Source organism: Prionailurus viverrinus, chromosome A1 (genome assembly GCF_022837055.1).
Source record: "Prionailurus viverrinus isolate Anna chromosome A1, UM_Priviv_1.0, whole genome shotgun sequence".
Taxonomy (NCBI): Eukaryota; Metazoa; Chordata; class Mammalia; order Carnivora; family Felidae; genus Prionailurus; species Prionailurus viverrinus.
Genome location: NC_062561.1, coordinates 94865604 through 94882919, shown reverse-complemented (window position 1 = coordinate 94882919; position 17316 = coordinate 94865604). Strand labels below are relative to the sequence as shown.

The window sequence follows — 17316 nt, the reverse complement described above, 5'->3', positions numbered from 1 at the left end:
GGCACAAGTAAATTTAAAATAGACACACATACATTGATGCAAAGAGCAGTCTTTCATAAATTTACGCCTTTAATAACACTGAATTTGAACTCTTCCCTGGGTCCATTTATAATGAGAATGAATCTAGACTTGCATTTCTCCCGTCCCTCACATTTATTTTCATTCCTACTCAATTTGTGTTGTTCACAAAGCATGCCAAGTGCCCTGCACAGCACAGAAAATGTTTCCCTAACCAGTAGGCTCATTCATGCGCACGCCTAGATTTGAGTTTAATAGTATAATTAGAACCCTATAAATTATTGCATTAGGAGCCCGGAAGAGCATTTCTTTTCACCATTAATTGACACATCAGGTCTTTGCACTGAATATATATTATCTGAAAGGAAATGTTTGATTTTAAAATCAGACAGGGTTACCTGGCCTTCCTTCGTTTCACTAGTCTTGCTAGAGTCCCGAGTGTCCTTTGTGAAAAATGTACTTTCAGTATAGTACATTTAATTTTTTTTTTTTTTTTCCAAGAAAGACTTCCATTTTTCCCCCCACCTAGCCTGGAGCATATTATGGACAGTGTCAATCGACAAAACAGTAGCTCTCCAGCTAGAGAGTGCACTCCATCGTCAACCTTCGCAAGCTCTTCATAACCTCAGCTCCGTTTGGAAGCGAGGATCGCTTTCCTTCGCCCTCCGCCGGGTCCCCCCAGCGTCCTCCCGATCCCTTCTGTCTACGTCCCAGTGTCGCCAACCACAGCGGCGGAGGGGAGCCTCCCAGAGTAGCTGGGGGCGGAGGGAGGGGGCGCGGGCAGAGGGGATGGGATGGGCGGACACAATGCGCCGCGCGGAGGTGGCGGACACCCCGCGCGAAGCTCACCGTGAGCGCGCGGACGCCGAGACGGGGGCTCCCAAGAGCGCTGCGTTGTCGGGGGGCGCGGGGCCGCCTGCGTGGACCTTGTCCGCACGCTCTCGCCGCCTCCGCCCGGCTGCCCAGCTCGCTCCCCGCCTCTCCCCACCCTCCGAGAGCCGTTGGTACAGTCCCGCTGACTCCGAGAGCTTAAAAAGGGCCGGGGCCGCCCAAGCCAGCCGATTTGGTCCTGATTTGTGTGCGCGGCGCGTCCCCTGCGAGCCCGGATCCGCCACGCCGCTGGAGGACGTCGGGAGGGGTCTCTTGCCGTCTTGGTGGGGGGCGTTCCTTCGGCTGCGGCGCTCGAGCGTGTGTAGCCGTCCAGCCAGCAGCTAAGGCCCCTCGCCGCCGGCTCCTCGGTTTGCTCAGCTCCCGCACCGGAGAGCCGCGCGCGCCGCCAGCTCGGCGAGGGATGGAGCAGACCGAGGTGCTAAAGCCGCGGACCCTGGCGGATCTGATCCGCATCTTGCACCAGCTTTTCGCCGGCGAGGAGGTCAACGTGGAGGAGGTGCAGGCCGTCATGGAAGCCTACGAGAGCGACCCCACCGAGTGGGCAGTGTACGCCAAGTTCGACCAGTACAGGTGAGCGCGCCCTAGCCCTGGCCGCGGGAGCCCCGGCGCGGGATCCGGGTCCGAAGAGGGATCCGAGGGCGCGGCGGAGGAGGGGTCTGGCCGCTCCGGGCCCGCCGCTCGTCAGCCTTTCCCGCACCCCCCGCGCTACGCCTGCTCGCCCGCGGCTCGGCGCTTTGGGCCAAACGTGGATCATCCCCGCCTGGCCGGAGACTGCGGCAGGCTCCGGGTGCGGAGGCCATCGCGCGGCCGCAGAGGGTTTTGTCCTCTTCGTGCCGGTGCACCGCCTTCTCCGGGCCCTGGGAGCACTGCCCTGCCCTCCGGCGCAGTCGCTCGCCCTGGCCGCCGCGGCGCGGGGTGGGGGGACCCCCGGTGGCCCCAAGCACTCATTCTCCGCCGGGCCCGCCGCCCGGGGGGGACCGACTGGCCGGAATGTCGGAGCGTGCCCCCGGGAGACGGGGTGGCGGCTGGAGGACTCGATTCCCCCCCGCCAGTTCTCCATCACTGGATCGCCTGCAGCCAGGCACCTGCCAACGCGCATTTTATTTATTTATTTATTTATTTATTTATTTGCCGATAGAAAATAGCGTCGTGGGGTTCCCTGCAGCCAGGCACCTGCCAACGCGCATTTTATTTATTTATTTATTTATTTATTTATTTGCCGATAGAAAATAGCGTCGTGGGGTTCCCAGCTGCTGCTGTTTTTCAACTTGTGCCGCCCCTCCCAAACCCATTTAACTTCCCGGACTGCGGGTTTGTTTCAACCCACGATCAGGGGTGTGCGTTGAAGGGCTGCTTCTCTTTGAGCCCCCCCCCCCCCCCAAGCAGTTGTGCTTTCTCGAATCCTCAGTTCTGAGGCCCTCCGGAATGTCAGTTGAAGACCGCTGCCTTTGCCACATGTGATGGAGCGAGGGGGCCCGTGGCAGCCCTCGCTCGGTGGTACCAATACAAATGAATCTCCCTACCAGTCGTCCGGGGCCAGAAGTAAACCTGAATCACCCTGAGGGTGAGGGCTTCTTTGCCGAAGGGCAGCTCGCGATTCAGTCTTTCTGGTTAGTCGGGCTGAGGGTAGGGAGAGGAGGATCCCTGAAAGATCAGAATAAACCGAGATTGTGTTCCTTGGGAACAGCTTTTGTTAGTCCCCTCACCTAAACATAGCGTGTTTGTCAGCAAGGGCAGTTTCCTCTGCATTTTAGGGCTTGAAATAAAAATGTGAAGCCTTTGTAAGATCCCATTCGCTGCTTGCAGTGGCTCCAGGAAATTCCTTCGGTTCCTATCCTGAAGTGGTTGCCGGTAAAGCTACCGGAGGCCACTTTTTAATTTTGCCATTAGCTCCAAGTAAGCAAGGGCTTATTATGGCCCAGATACTCCTTACCTTATGCTTGTATTAACTCATGTACCTCATGACAGCCCTGTGAGATAGGTACAATTTCTTACCCTTTTTTTTTTTTTTTTTTTTTTTTTTTTTTTTTTTTTTTTTTTTTTTTTTTGCAGATGATGGGTGGTAGGCATTAATAAAAAGGTTGGATTACCTGAGTCAGGTCATACTTCTATCAGGTAGCAGCTCCAGGATTCAAATGGGCGTTGTTGTCCCACAGCCCAGAGCCCTCCCTCCAAACAACTAGTAAACTTACTGCAGACAGATGATGTGATAATAGTTTGCTTTCAGGGTAGATTATTGATCAAGTGAAATTCATCAACCAGGGTAGGCTGAGGGCTCTTTATCTATAGAACAATGCCATTTCCCCAAGCTTTGAGTTCATCTTGACCGACAAGCTCTAATTAAATCACTTGAGATGCAAGCATTTGGATTGATCTATTGCATGGGTATGCGGGGCGCAACTAATGAAGATAAATGGGTGGGCATTTGGAGAAAGGTGGGAGAGCAGAAATCATTTGGGCAGTATTTGTGTGTGTGTGGAATAGGTATCGTAGCACTGCAAAGGATTCTGTCTGATCTCTGACCTTGGGAAGGCCAGTACAGAAGAACCAGGACAGAATATGTTCCAGTGTGGGGCGCCTGGGTGGCTCAGTGGGTTAGCACTGGACTTCTGCTCGGGTCATGGGTTCATGTCAGTTCGTAGGTTCACGTCAAGCTCTGTGCTGACAGCTCAGAGCCTGGAGCCTGCTTCAGTTTCTGTGTCTCCCTCTCTGTCTGCCCCTCCCCCTGCTGGCGCTCTGTCTCTCTCTCTCTCTCAAAAATAAACACTACAAAAAAAAAAAAATTAAGAATATATTCTAGTGTGAGCCAGACGGTAATTTCTCTGGGAACAGTCCCAGAGAAGCAAGAGGGGGTCCCCTAAGACTGGTAGAGGGAGAAAGAGTCTGTGTGTGTGTGTGTGTGTGTGTGTGTGTGTGTGTGTGTAACAAAATGTAGTTTATTGTGAATTAAAGGCTGTGTGCACAGCCTCTTGGTAGGTCCTCAAGGGCTACAAATTTAGGATGACTGACATCTGAATAGCACTTACTAATCCACTCTCTCCCTCTGCCAGCACCTGGCTTCCTGCCTTGCTGGAAGAAAGGGGAGAAAGGAGCATTAGGGACATAAGTGAACAGGGGACTCTGTGATCAAACAGTACCCCAAATAAGGGGTAAAGATTCCTTCTCTTAAAAAATAAATCTAGGGGCGCCTGGGTGGCGCAGTCGGTTAAGCGTCCGACTTCAGCTCAGGTCACGATCTCGCGGTCCGTGAGTTCGAGCCCCGCGTCGGGCTCTGGGCTGATGGCTCAGAGCCTGGAGCCTGTTTCCGATTCTGTGTCTCCCTCTCTCTCTGCCCCTGCCCCGTTCATGCTCTGTCTCTCTCTGTCTCAAAAATAAATAAACGTTAAAAAAAAAAAAATAAATAAATAAATCTAAATGAAAAATAAATAAATAAATCTAAATGAATGTCATAATGATCAAACTTTACTAATTAGATGGTATGGGTGATACCCCCCCTTTTTTTTTAAATGTTTATTTACTTTTGAGAAACTGAGACAGCTGAGCAGGGGAGGGGCAGAGAGAGAGAGAGGGAGACAGAATCGGAAGCAAGCTCCAGGCTCTGAGCTGTCAGCCCAGAGTCCCGCCTGGGGCTTGAGCTCCTGGAGGGCAAGATCATGACCTAAGTGGAAGTCTGTGGCTTAACTGACTGACCCACCCACGCACCCCTGGATGGTACCCCTTTGATCAATGGAAACTTGAAAGTGGGTTGTTGTGGTTTTTTGGGTTTTTTTCCCTGATGATGGGCTTGTGGTGGTTTTGATTTGGGATTTTTTTGAGGGGGCCAGTTGCTGGTTTCTCCTGGAAAAGTTTTAGAGTGTTACTTACTATGCTCATGTAAATTTCCTTTGTTGTATACTTAAATCAATCCCCACCCTATTTGTGGAGGACTTTAAATCATGAGTGCTTTTGAATGTGGTTTGTGTCTGGGCTATAGCAAAAATTATGGAGAATTCTAAAAACAGCTGTGTAATGAAACCTTGTTTCTTTCTTATGGTTTAGCTTACAAGAGAAAAAAGAAAGCAATAGCAACTTTTTTGCATATACAGCAGCAATGCACTCTGCAAATACCTCTGTGAGAAACTGACTCTTTATCAGCTCGAGGCTGTCATGTGGAGAATCAAAGAATTTCCTTTTTTTCCCGTTATCTTTTTTGTGCCATTAATTAAAACGGAACATCTATAAACATGGTGGTTCAAAATACAAAAAATGTCCAAAATGTTGAACTGTGAAAAATTATTTGTTTTCATTTTAAGTTGTTTGGAGGAGGAAATGTTAGCATTTGTCAACCAGCCATACTTTGTGACACACTTCTTTTTCCCAGTGCATATTTCATCAACCAGATTCAAACTTCTGAATACCTTCCTTTTAGGTATACCCGAAATCTTGTGGATGAAGGAAATGGAAAATTTAATCTAATGATTCTCTGTTGGGGTGAAGGACATGGCAGGTAATACAATTATTCATTTGCAGATACTTATTAATTCTCTGTTCCAGCGTAAGGAAAGTACAGTGCCAGAATGGTCACAGGTCTTGGGAGCACTAACACATCTCATGTTACAATTATTTTGTTTACAACGTCCCAATAAAAATTTTTACGGGAATTAGGGTCAGGGAGTTAGGCATACACCCTGAGTGTCAAAACCAGCCCCCCAAAATAAGTCGTAAATCAAAAGATGTATGTAACCAGTTTAACTTCATCTCTGTCTTCTGTGGAGTTAAGTATATATGGAATTTTGCTAAAACTTGACCTTTGTGGTGCTTTGAGATATGCAATGAATTGCAGGACCAAAGACCAAAGTGTCCACATCTGGACCTAGAAAAGCAGTTCACCAGTTCAGAAAATTTCTTTCTGCATCAAGTTAATTGTTGACTGTTAATTTTTTCGTTTTCTTTGTTAATTTTTTATGTAGAGGGTAAGGCAGCTTAAACTAATTCCAATTCTTTGAAACTTGGTTCCTTCATTTGTCTTTAGTTGATACATTTGTGAGTTGCTATCTCTGTAAACAGATCCTTCTCAGGCTTTTGAGAATGGTACAAACAAAAATTGCAGACCCATTTTTGATGGGAGAAAGAAAACCTGAATTTATGAGATTTGGGGGCGGGTCAGGTCTATCTCGAGGACATTTATTTACTCATATGGAATGGAGTTGGTTGCATCCATTCTTTCAATATATTTTGGAAGTAGATTATATGTCGAAAGTGGGACTAGGCTCTGTGGGTTTAGGAAATGAGTTCTTACAGTTTTATGAATTCTTACAGTTTAATGGATTCAACATAGGCATTAAATGCTAATGACATATATGGCTTCCTATCTTTTAATCAACCCTACGGCTAATGCTACTTATTAAACTGAAATACCGTTTACGATTACATGAATAAATATTTCCTGCAAATCCAATGTCCTTTCTTTCTCCCTCCGTTATTGAGAGTTAATCACAGGTGGAATACTTTAAACCTACAAAATGTTAACATTATTACAGTATAACTTCTGGGTGTTAACATCCATATACATATCTTTTGTCCCTCGAAGGAAAAGAGAGAAAAGGCCTGGGGTGAGAAAAAACACTATATGCTACATGATCTTACAAGTGAGACACAGTTATTGTAGATAATTATCTTTATTCTTTCCAGATTTTCCCTAATGTAATTGTATAATCAAGTTGTAGCCCAGCTTAACCAAGTTATTAAAAGCTATGTCTTGGAGAAGATAAAAGAAGATAAAAATGCCATATGTACATTGATACGAAAGCCATAGTACAGTAAAACCTTGGTTTGTGAATATAATTCATTTTGGAAACATGCGTATAATCCAAAGCACTTGTATATCACAGCCAATTTCAAGAGCCATTGGCTCAGTTGTGATCATGTGAAATGTATTGCAAGACATTTCTTGTTTATCAAGTTAAAATTTATTAGAAATGTTCACTCGTTGGGTCGCCTGGGTGGCTCAGTCGGTTAAGCTTCCGACTTCAGCTTACGTCATGATCTCACGGTTCACGAGTTCGAGCACTGCGTCAGGCTCTGTGCTGACAGCTCAGAACCTGGAGCCTGCTTCAGATTCTGTGTCTCCTTCTCTCTCTGCCCCTTCCCCACTCACACTGTGTCTCTCTCTGGCTCTCAAAAATAAACATTAAAAAAGAAAAATGTTCGCTCATCTTGCATAGCACTCCTAGAACAAGTTCCTCGCAATCCAAGGTTTTACTGTATCTTATATGTCGCCCTGAACAATGTTAATTGTAAATTGATGACCTTTACAAATACAGCTGAAGTGGTTTGTGACCTGTCCTCATGATAGGATGTGGCGGGAAGCTCTGGGCAGACTTACTGCACGCGTGGGGCCTGGACCATTTACTGAGCTCAGTTGTCTCTTTGTGTATATATAGCAGCATCCATGATCACACTGACTCCCACTGCTTTCTGAAGATGCTTCAGGGAAATCTAAAGGAGACATTATTTGCCTGGCCTGACAAAAAGTCCAACGAGATGATCAAGAAGTCTGAAAGAATCTTGAGAGAAAACCAGTGTGCCTACATCAACGGTAACATCCAACACCTTTCTTTCTTGAAGGGCGAGCGGGAAAAGCCTTGAACCCCCATCTGCAATATTGCTTACTTGCACATGTACAGCCGAATTTGGATCATGGAGTCGTGACTTCAGATACTTGGAAAATGGCCTAAAAAGCAGTTGGTTTTGTTTTTAAAGTTTTGCGTCTGAATTGGAATCACTTATTCAAAATATATGCACGTAGATTAGCGTCCACTGAAAAGGCATTTCCTGCCAAGTCTTAGGACAGTTAGAATCGAATATGAATTTACAAAAGTAGATTGTTTTAATAAGGGAGTGAGGCTATGTGGAAAATATTAGTCTTTGTGTTAGAAACGTTCTGGAAACAATTAGAAATGTGAGTCCTTGTTGTTTATAAAATGTATACAGCATACTTAAGAGTATTCTCAAGGGAGCTTTTACAAAGCACGTTATTTAGCAGTGATTTCTAGCTCTCTAACCAAGAATTCATTCTTTTTCCTAAAGGTGATTTGGCAGAGCCAAATGCTTTTCAAGAACAGTCTGTGATTAACATCTGTATTTTTTTTTAATGTTGTTTATTTATTTATTTTGAGAGAGAGAGAAAGAGAGAGACAGTGTGAGCAGAGGGTGGGGGTGTGGACAGAGAGAGAAGGAGACACAGAATCCGAAGCAGGCTCCAGGCACTGAGCTGTCAGCACAGAGCCTGACGCGGGGTGGACCTCACAAACCACGAGATCACGACCTGAGCCGAGTTCAGACATTTAACTGACTGAGCCACCCAGGTGCCCCTAACATCATATTTCTAAAGAGGATAGTAACTTTCCAAATAGCCTGTTAATGATTATAGGAGATCATTTTTAATTCCCATTTATAGATGAGATTGCCAACACATAGAAAGAATAAGTAATGCAGCCAAGGTCCCTCAGCTCTTAGTGCAAGTCAGGATTTGAACTCAAGCCATTCGATTCCAAAGACCATACTCTTAATTGGGATACTATCCCAATGATGTAAAATATGACAGAGATTTTCTGGTCATGTAGGTGCTTCTTGTATCTTTTTTTTTTTTAAGTGTATTTATTTATTTTGAGAGAAGGAGAGAGAGAATCCCAAGCACTGTCAGCGCAGAACCTGTTGTGGGGCTCGAACTCACGAACCGTGAAACTGTGACCTGAGCCAAAACCAAGAGTCTGTGGCTTAACCAACTGAGCCACCCAGGCGCCTCCTTTCTTCTTATATCTTAAAGTCCCATTTTGGCTTTAATACTTGGCCAGAATTTGTTCATTAGTTTAAGAATGCAAGCCAGTTACAAAGGTCAGATTGTATGGGAACTTTTCTCTCGCATTCACAAAACACAGAGATGTTCGTTTCTTAGGTGACCGGAAGCTTTTATTTGAGGCTTGCTGTATGTATAAGGCACACCAGATTTCCCAGAGCGATTTTGTTGCCTCTATCACTCACAATAAAGCCCAGAGCCTTTCAGAATAAATACTTTCAGCTGGAGTCACAGAGTCTACAAAACTAGATTAGATCTTAAAGAATAAGCAAGCTTTTTTCAAGGGTCTTTGATGCAGAACCTACCAGAGCCAAGCAGTGAGTGGATGCAGGGCAGGAATAAGGCTGGGGTACTGGTGTGTGCAAGCCACACTGTCCAAGGGGCAGTGGCCGCCGTCCGTTTCCAGCCCTTTGTTCTGATTTCTTTTTCCACCAAAGTGGGAAATTCCCCTTTTTATGGGAAATGTTGCCAATTGGTAAAATATTGGGTGGGATAAGCTGAATGGGTCTGTGGATGAATTTCCCGTAAGAGCAAAGGCCTCAAAAATTCAACCTTTGATTTTTACAGACGCAGGAGAAGGGGTGCAGGTGAATAGTGGTCAGCGGGAAGGATGTTTCCTGCACAGGGAACAGTGTGAGGGCAGGGGAGGCACAATGATTGCAAAGAATGAAAACTGTTCAGGAATGGTCTTGCCAGAGGGAAGAAGGGACAGTGGGCTTGGACAGGAGTAGTAGGAGAGTAAAGTGAGATCAGGGCCTGGGCCTCCCACGACCTGCTGATGTAAGAGCCCGCTTTGGTCAGTAGAATTCTGTCAGGAGTGTCTTGATGGATTCCGTAGCAGTATGCAACACAGGGTGGAGGAAAGAGAAAACTGGGACAAGGAGACCAAATTACTTATCGTAAAGGCACATGGTAGACATGTCTGGCGTCCATAACTACCACCGGGAAGGATTCAAGGTTATTGTGAAAGATGGTACCCCATGGGCATAAAGGAAAGGAGGCAGAGGCAGATGGATGGACGGACGGATGGATGGATGGATGGATGCTGGGATTGTTAACAATAGGTATTAGACAGGAGTTTCCAGGGTTTCTCTAAAGGATGGTGGCTAGGATTTGTGGGGTCTGTGCTTGCAGGGTTGTACAGCTTGCATTGGGTAGCATACGCATGTGCACCTGTAGAAACAAATAATAATTTGCATAAGGGACAGTCATTCCTTAAGAAGGTGGAACTTGTGTTCAAGATTGTTCTTAAGCCAGCGTCTTATGAGCAGTAAGCTATAGAACCAAAGAGGTTGCACCTGTGAGAATTATGTCCCATTTTTGGAAGTGAGGAAAGCTGCTGAAGATCCCAGAAGTTGTGAGCTGGGGGAAGGCGGTCTTGGCTATTATCTGGCCAGGAGGAGAACTTCAGTCTTCTGCTTAAAGGCTTTTCTGTTCTCTCTCGCAAGCTCGTGGAGCCAGATCATGAATCACAAATCATAAAATAGGCACCAAATTGGATGCCTACATTAATGACACAAATTACCCTGAATTCCTTCCTTGATTATTCTTTAAACTCTATCCTAACTATAAATTTCTTCTCAACATATTTTTAAATTGTTTTTGTCTTCTCTTTCTCCTTCCTTCCTTTTCTCCTTCCTTCCTTCCTTCCTTTCTTCCTTCCTTCCATCCTTCCTCTCTACCTTCCTTCCTCTCCCCCAGGGCCCCTAGACTTGCTTCAGGTTGAATTGGTTTGTTTCCGAGCCAGGGCTCAGCTGTCATCCTGGAGTACCTTCACATCATTCAGTCTTTCCCTCTGTTTCCTCCTTTTGCTGATACCCTTATTTCCTAATATGCTGTCTGCTTCCTTCTTGGTTCATGCCCTTATTTTGGTGGAACATCTCCTCAATCTCATCTCCCTTGGTGAGAAAGGGTTCGTGGAAAGTAAATTTCTGAGACCTCATTCACCTGAAAGTCTCTATAGTCCATCGTTACAACATGATTGATATGGAATTAGGGCCTAGAATCTTCTCCCAGAACTATGAAAGGTAATCCCTTGACTTTTAGTTTCCAGTCGTCTTTGTGAAAGCCTGCTGCCACTCTGATTCTTAAATCATTCCATGAAACTATTTTTTTCTTTCTAGAAACTTTGGAATCTTCTCTTTTGGTATCTTTTCCTGTCCCAAGCATTACAGTCATGTCCCTTGTTTCACGACTCCCAGTCATTGTGTTGGGTACTCCGTGGGTTCTTTCATTCTGGAAACCTCTGTCCTTCTAATCCAGGAAATATTTTCAGGTTATTTCTTTGGGGTTTGGTTTCGTTCTATTTCTGAAACTCCTGTTGCTCAGTTAGGAAACCTCCTGAACTGGTTGTCTGATTTTTTTAAAGTCTTCTCCTGAGTAGTGTTTGTTCAGGTTGTTTTTTGGGAGGTTTGCTCTGGCCCTTTTTAATACTAGAGATCTTTTTTTTTTTTTTTTTTTTGAACATTTTAAATTAATTTCTGAGAGACAGAGAGCAAGCGGGGGAGGGGCAGAGGGAGAGGAGGACAGAGAATCTGAAGCACCTTCAGGCTCTGAGCTGTTTTTAGCATAGAGCCCTACGATGCAGAGCTCAGACTCATGAACTCTGAGATCATGACCTGAGTGGAAGTTGGATGCTTAACCCACTAAGCCACCCACGTGCTCCAATACTAGAGATCTTGCTCAAATATCTAGGGGCCTTGGCTGTGGGCTAATATTTGAAAACCAGGGACAAAAAAAAAAAAGTTAACTGATAGCTCTGAACACAAGAATGGTGTCTGTCAACTGGCCTTCACTCTAGAATAATCTGGCAGAGCTTTTTCCTTGACGAACAGCCAATGGCAGTGTCTTTAAGAGCTTTATTCTGGAGCCAATCAGATTCTCTGAGAAGCTGCTTCAAATTTCCACCCTCCACTGGCTGAGAAAACAATCCTGTCTGGCAGCATTCCTGCAGCTAGGTGGTGAAGAAAGCAGGGATCTCACCATTCAGTATGTTAAGTCACTTGTTTTTCACCAGTCCTGAGTTCATGTATTCTACTCCTTCTAGACTAGAGATCTCAGACTTCTACTCTGGGGAATGGGGGAAAAGTGGTAAAAGAGATCTGAGCCTCTACTTAAATAGGCTTTTCAACCAGGTCTTGAATTTTTAGCCATGCCTTCATCCTCATTTCCAGAAGTGTCTGTGCTGCCAGTCCCTAAGCTTTTGAGCCAGATACAGATTTAGATACAGATTATATATTTATGTATACATATTTATGATATCAAGATATAAGTGAGGTTATGGGGCGCCTGGGTGGCTCAGTCGATTAAGCGTCCAACTTCAGGTCATGATCTCGCAGTCCATGAGTTCAAGCCCCTCGTCAGACTCTGTGCTGACAGCTCAGCACCTGGAGCCTGCTTCGGATTCTGTGTCTCCCTCTCTGTCCCCTTCCCCACTCATTCTCTGTCTCTCTAAAAAATGAAAAAAACTCTTTTTAAAGATAACAGTGAGGTTCATTTACATATATATATTGTGTGTATATAGATATGTAGATATGTAGATATAGATATGATATCAGGATAGATGTCAGGTTAATTTTTGGCTCTCCCCATGGGTAGCTAAGGCTTTCTCTTTCTGTCCTTGGTAAAGCTATTCATCTTCTTTCAAGCTCTCAAACTTTTATTGATGCTTTATCTTGTCCCTTTTTTTTTTTTTTTTTTTGTCTTTGTGGATTGATGCCTTTTTAAAATTCTTCAGGTGTAATTGTAGAGGGATTTCAGGAAAGTAGAGTACATGTCACTTATTATCTTAAACTGGAAAGTCCCTAGTGAGTAATTTCTGTTAATTCCAGCCTTATCAAATTGATTTACGGTCTTAGGAGGATGACAGATTTTCACCTGCACTTGTCATTTAAGCTCCTTCATCTGCTTTTCCTTTTTGGGTATTGTATAGATTCCATTGGTTTACATCGAGTAGAGAATATCAGCCATACAGAGCCTGCCGTCAGCCTTCACTTGTACAGCCCGCCTTTTGATACATGCCACGCCTTTGATCAAAGAACAGGACATAAAAACAAAGTCACCATGACATTCCACAGCAAATTTGGAATCAGGATTCCATTTGTAAGTATAATTTCTCTCTTCTTGGCTTAAGTGCTTTGTCTGTTGGCAACATTACACACTGTACGTGTTGCTTGTTCTAGATATTGTTTCTATGTCTTGCTGTAAGTAAGTTTTCTCAAAGTGAAGAATGAGATGAACCTTAACTTGGTGCAAAGGCCCCTGACATCCTAATTCTTTTCTTCTTTGGAGACAATATGACAATGTTTTTAGTTTATTTAAAATAACATAGATTTGGGGCACCTGGGTGGCTCAGCCAGTTAAGCATCCCACTTGGCTCAGGTCGTGATCTCACAGTTCCTGAGTTCGAGCCCCACATTGGGCTCTGTGCTGACAGCTTGGAGCCTGGAGCCTGCCTCGGATTCTGTGTCTCCCTGTCTGCCCCTCCCTTGCTCCCACGCTCTCTCTCAAAAATAAATAAATAGAAAAAAATTTTTAATAAATTAATTAAATAAAATAATGTAAATTAGATGCAAAGAATTGTTTATGACAAATTTAAAAATGTAAGCTCACTACTAAAGAAAATGGTTTTTCAGAGTGCCTGGGTGGCTCAGTCGGTGAAACATCTGACTCTTGATTTTGGCTCAGGTCATGATCTCACGGTCTTGAGATCAAACCCTGCATCGAGCTCCACACTGAGCGGGGAACCTGCTTGGGGTTCTCTCTCCCTCTCCCTGTGCCCCTCCCCTGCTCACGCATGCAGGTGCGCTCTCAAAAAAAAAGAAAAGAAAAGAAAATGTTTCTTCATTTATTAGAGAAATAAGAATAAAAACTATATTATTTGATCTAACTGTTATTGCCGGGACTTCATGTTCATAGACCTGATTGACTACGACAACACAAGTCATTAGCATAGTTAACCTTCACAAAGTCAGGGCCCTGTTCCGGTGCTATAAATACACTGGCCTGTTTTGATTGCAAAAGAGTAGTGATACTATTTAGACCACAAATAAAATGAGAGTAGGCTCTAATGACATGTTTCCTCTCAAGGACTAAGTGTTTTTCCTCCTGAATATAATAAGGCAGCCACCAGTGACACCTTATGGCAGTGTTCTACCTGTGGTGAAATAAATTGGCCATTTAGGGGGGAATGATGTTGAATTAATAACAGGAATGTCCAGAAATAGACAGTGCGTGAAAATCCAATACTGGAAGCCATCCTTACAAATCTTAAAGCACAGCCTTGGAGGGAAACAAGGGCAGAAATTTCTCAGGTGATTGGCCCGCTTGGTTTTCTGCATTCTGATCCCCTGTGATAGTCTTATCACAGGAATGAAACTCCAGGGCTCCACTGCCAAAGCCAAGTTTACGTACGCTGCTAAAAAAGCAGGACTCCTTAGGAACAAGCCGAAAAGGTCTTGTGTAAAAGATTCTTACACAACTTTCTTTCTTTCTTACAGACAGTTTCAGGATCCCTGGAGAACAACTAAGAAGCACCAAATCCTCTAAGGTTTTACTCTAAGGTCTGCTAAAAGTTTTGCCTTGGACAGGGAGGCCTCCCCACCATCTGCTGTCCAACAACACACGTTTTACAAAGCCAATACCCAGATCTACTACAAAGCAGACACTAATTGTAAGGCATTGAGCAAGCAAATAGTGCCCTGAGCTACTGCAGAAGAAAAATCCCACTAAAGGGAAAATAAGCATCGTAATTGTAAGGGCCAAATCAAGTACTCTCTTGGTTTTATCCTCTAAATTCAGGGGAACCACAGTGGGAATGTCAATGAAGGATGCTTTTGGAAACGCTTTGGTCCCTGAACTGTAATTAGCAATAAATAAAAACAAGAAACCACAGACGTCAAATGCTCGCCTTGCTACTTGGAGGACTAAATGTAGATGCCTTTAGTATCCTTTGTATGTTCTTAATATTTGCAGAGAAATTTTTGGATCTATGGATTTTATTTTTTCAGTCTTACTTTACAAATTCCTGTCCTATACGTAGTAAGGTATTGTAGACAGAGAAAAACGTAAGGAACTTTGTCATTTGGTAACGAAAGGAAGGACAGAAGGTTTAGAAAAGTACACATACCCAAACACAAACCAGACCAAAACACATTAAACTCCTGTCTTAACGTGTGCAGTGGTCATAGTCAAAGACTTTGTACTGCTCCTGAAATCGCCAAATAATTTTAATAAAACTGGATTTGAATACAGTTCAGTGTTGTCTTTCTGTTTAACTTGATAAGAATTTCCTACAATTCATACTTTCTTAGATTTACATGAAGTACCAAAAGCACGACAAAAGATACTTTGATGGGGGTGCCTGGGTGGCCCAGTCAGTTAAGGGTCCGACTCTTGATTTCAGCTCAGGTCATGATCTCATGGTTCATGAGTTCGAGTCCCATCTCAGGCTCTGCACTGACAGTGTGGAACCTGCTTGAGATTCATTCTCTCTCTCCCTCTCTCTGTCTCTCCCCTTCTGCCCAGGTCGTGTATTCTCTCGCTCAAAAATAAAAACTAAATTTTTAATTTTTTTTAATGTTTATTTATTTATTTGTAATGTTGATTTATTTTTGAGAGAGAGACAGAATGTGAGTGGGTTAGGGGCAGAGAGAGAGGGAGACAGAAGCAGAAGCAGGCTCCAGGCTCTGAGCTGTCAGCATAGAGCCCGACGCGGGGCTCAAACTCATGAGCTGTGAGATCATGACCTGAGCTGAACTCGATTGCTCAACTGACTGAGCCACCCAGGCGCCCCTGTGTTTATTTTTTTTTGAGAGAGAGGAGGAGACAAAGAATTTGAAGCAGGTTCCAGGCTCTGAGCTGTCAGCACAGAGCCTGATGCGGGGCTCAAATTCACGAACTGAGAGATCATGACCTGAGCCAAAGTCGGATGCTTAACCGACTGAGCCACCCAGGTGCCCCTTAAATTTTTAAAAAAGATACTTTTATGGTCTAACCCTTACGGTTGTGAGAGTGCCAAAAAATGAGTTCAAAAGAGCTCACCTTTTTGTGTTTTACAATTGTTCATGAATTGCCCAGAAGTCCCAACCCCAGAGGCCCTTGGCTCTCTTGGGATTCACTGACATAAACAGTTTTGCCTGAGAATTGTGGGTGGGTCTGTGGGTGTTCTGTAGGTGTTCAAGTGCGAATTGGTTTCCAGCATTTAAAAACGAGATTCCCTAGAAGAAGGTGTAGATTTCTAGCTTCTTGAACATTTCTAGTTCCTTCTCGGCATTTTCACGGATGTCCGTTAGCTGGGCTCAGCTCTGCCTCCTGGATGGGACCACCTCTCCAGTCCGTGTCCGGCTTACCTGTCTCTCTGTTGATGTTACTTGCAGAGACCACATATGCGTTTCGGCTTTCTGCCCCTGCTTCAGGCAGTCATTTTAGGAATATCTGTCATAATCTTGGAATTCATTATCTCCAGCAGCTTAATTAGAAAGTAAAGTCCTTTGGGTTGCCTGGGTGGCTCAGTCGTTTGAGTGTCCGACTCTGGATTTTGGCTCAGGTCATGATCCCAGGATGGTGAGATCAAGACCCATGTTGGGCTCCACACCGAGCCTGGAGCCTGCTTAAGATTCTATCTCCCTCTCTCTCCCTCTCTTCCACTCACTCATGTGTGCATGCACACTCATTCTCTCTCTCTTAAAAAAAGTCCTTTGAAGATGGTTCTATATTGGTCACTGTGTTGTTTACACCACATCACCGTCTATAGAATTATTTACATCTTGCTTCCTCTCATTTAGTGAGTGCTTACTACGTAGTAGGCATTGTTAACCAGTTGTCCAGACATACAACAAACTCCTGGAATGTTTCTTCATGAATTAGGTCCTATATTGGCTTTCTACTGCTGCTTGAATGTATTTCACTACAGACTTAGTGGCTTAAAGCAACACCAGTTTATTATCCTACAGCTCCATGGGTCGGAAGTCTGACTTTCACGGCCTTAAAATCCATAATAACGGCAGGCTTGCATTTCCTTTGTGTGAGTTTTGTGTGGGGTCTGTTTTATTGAGTGTTTTCTCCCAGCTTCTAGAGACTAGCCGGAATGCCCAGCTCAGGATCCCCTTGTCCATCTTTAAGCCAGCAATGGCGGACTGAGTCCTGTATCTAGGCACTCTGACCCATTCTTTGCTACTCTTTCCTCACTCAAACAACCAGAAAGTATCTGTATCTCTAGATTGTATCCTTCCATCTGTAAAGTCTCTTGGCATGTGAGATAATGTATTTATAGGTGCTGGGGGTTAGGATGTGGATGTTTGGGGGTCACCCTACCACAGTCTACCCCATCTTCCCAGACAGCTATGTCCATCCCACATGCAAACTAGATTCACCCCTTCCCAGGGTCCCCATCACAGTGTCAACTGAAAGTCCAAAATTTTGACCAAATCTCATCATTTAAATCAGGAATGGGTAAGGCTCTATCATAATCCCTGGGACTCCGTTCCCCACATTTTGAATTGTTCAGCACAGTTTAGACATGTGCCGAATTCATCCAGCCAAGATGTTACAGAGCTAGGATTTGACCCCAA

At 44.5% G+C, this 17316-nt stretch overlaps 1 protein-coding gene across 3 annotated transcripts; it reads left to right on the top strand.

Moving 5' to 3' along the window:
* Positions 1 to 966: 966 nt before the first annotated feature.
* CDO1 (cysteine dioxygenase type 1) lies at positions 967 to 14997 on the top strand. 3 transcript variants are annotated; one of them, XM_047850674.1, is made up of 5 exons: positions 967 to 1479; positions 5318 to 5395; positions 7332 to 7486; positions 12678 to 12847; positions 14245 to 14997. In XM_047850674.1, exons 1-5 carry the CDS (start codon positions 1310 to 1312, stop codon positions 14272 to 14274), a joined length of 603 nt encoding a protein of 200 aa, XP_047706630.1. In that variant the 5' UTR covers positions 967 to 1309; the 3' UTR covers positions 14275 to 14997. The 3 variants fall into 3 exon arrangements, with proteins under 3 accessions (XP_047706630.1, XP_047706700.1, XP_047706764.1); XM_047850744.1 differs by lacking the exon at positions 967 to 1479 and adding an exon at positions 2331 to 2519; XM_047850808.1 differs by lacking the exon at positions 967 to 1479 and adding an exon at positions 2388 to 2473.
* Positions 14998 to 17316: the final 2319 nt, after the last annotated feature.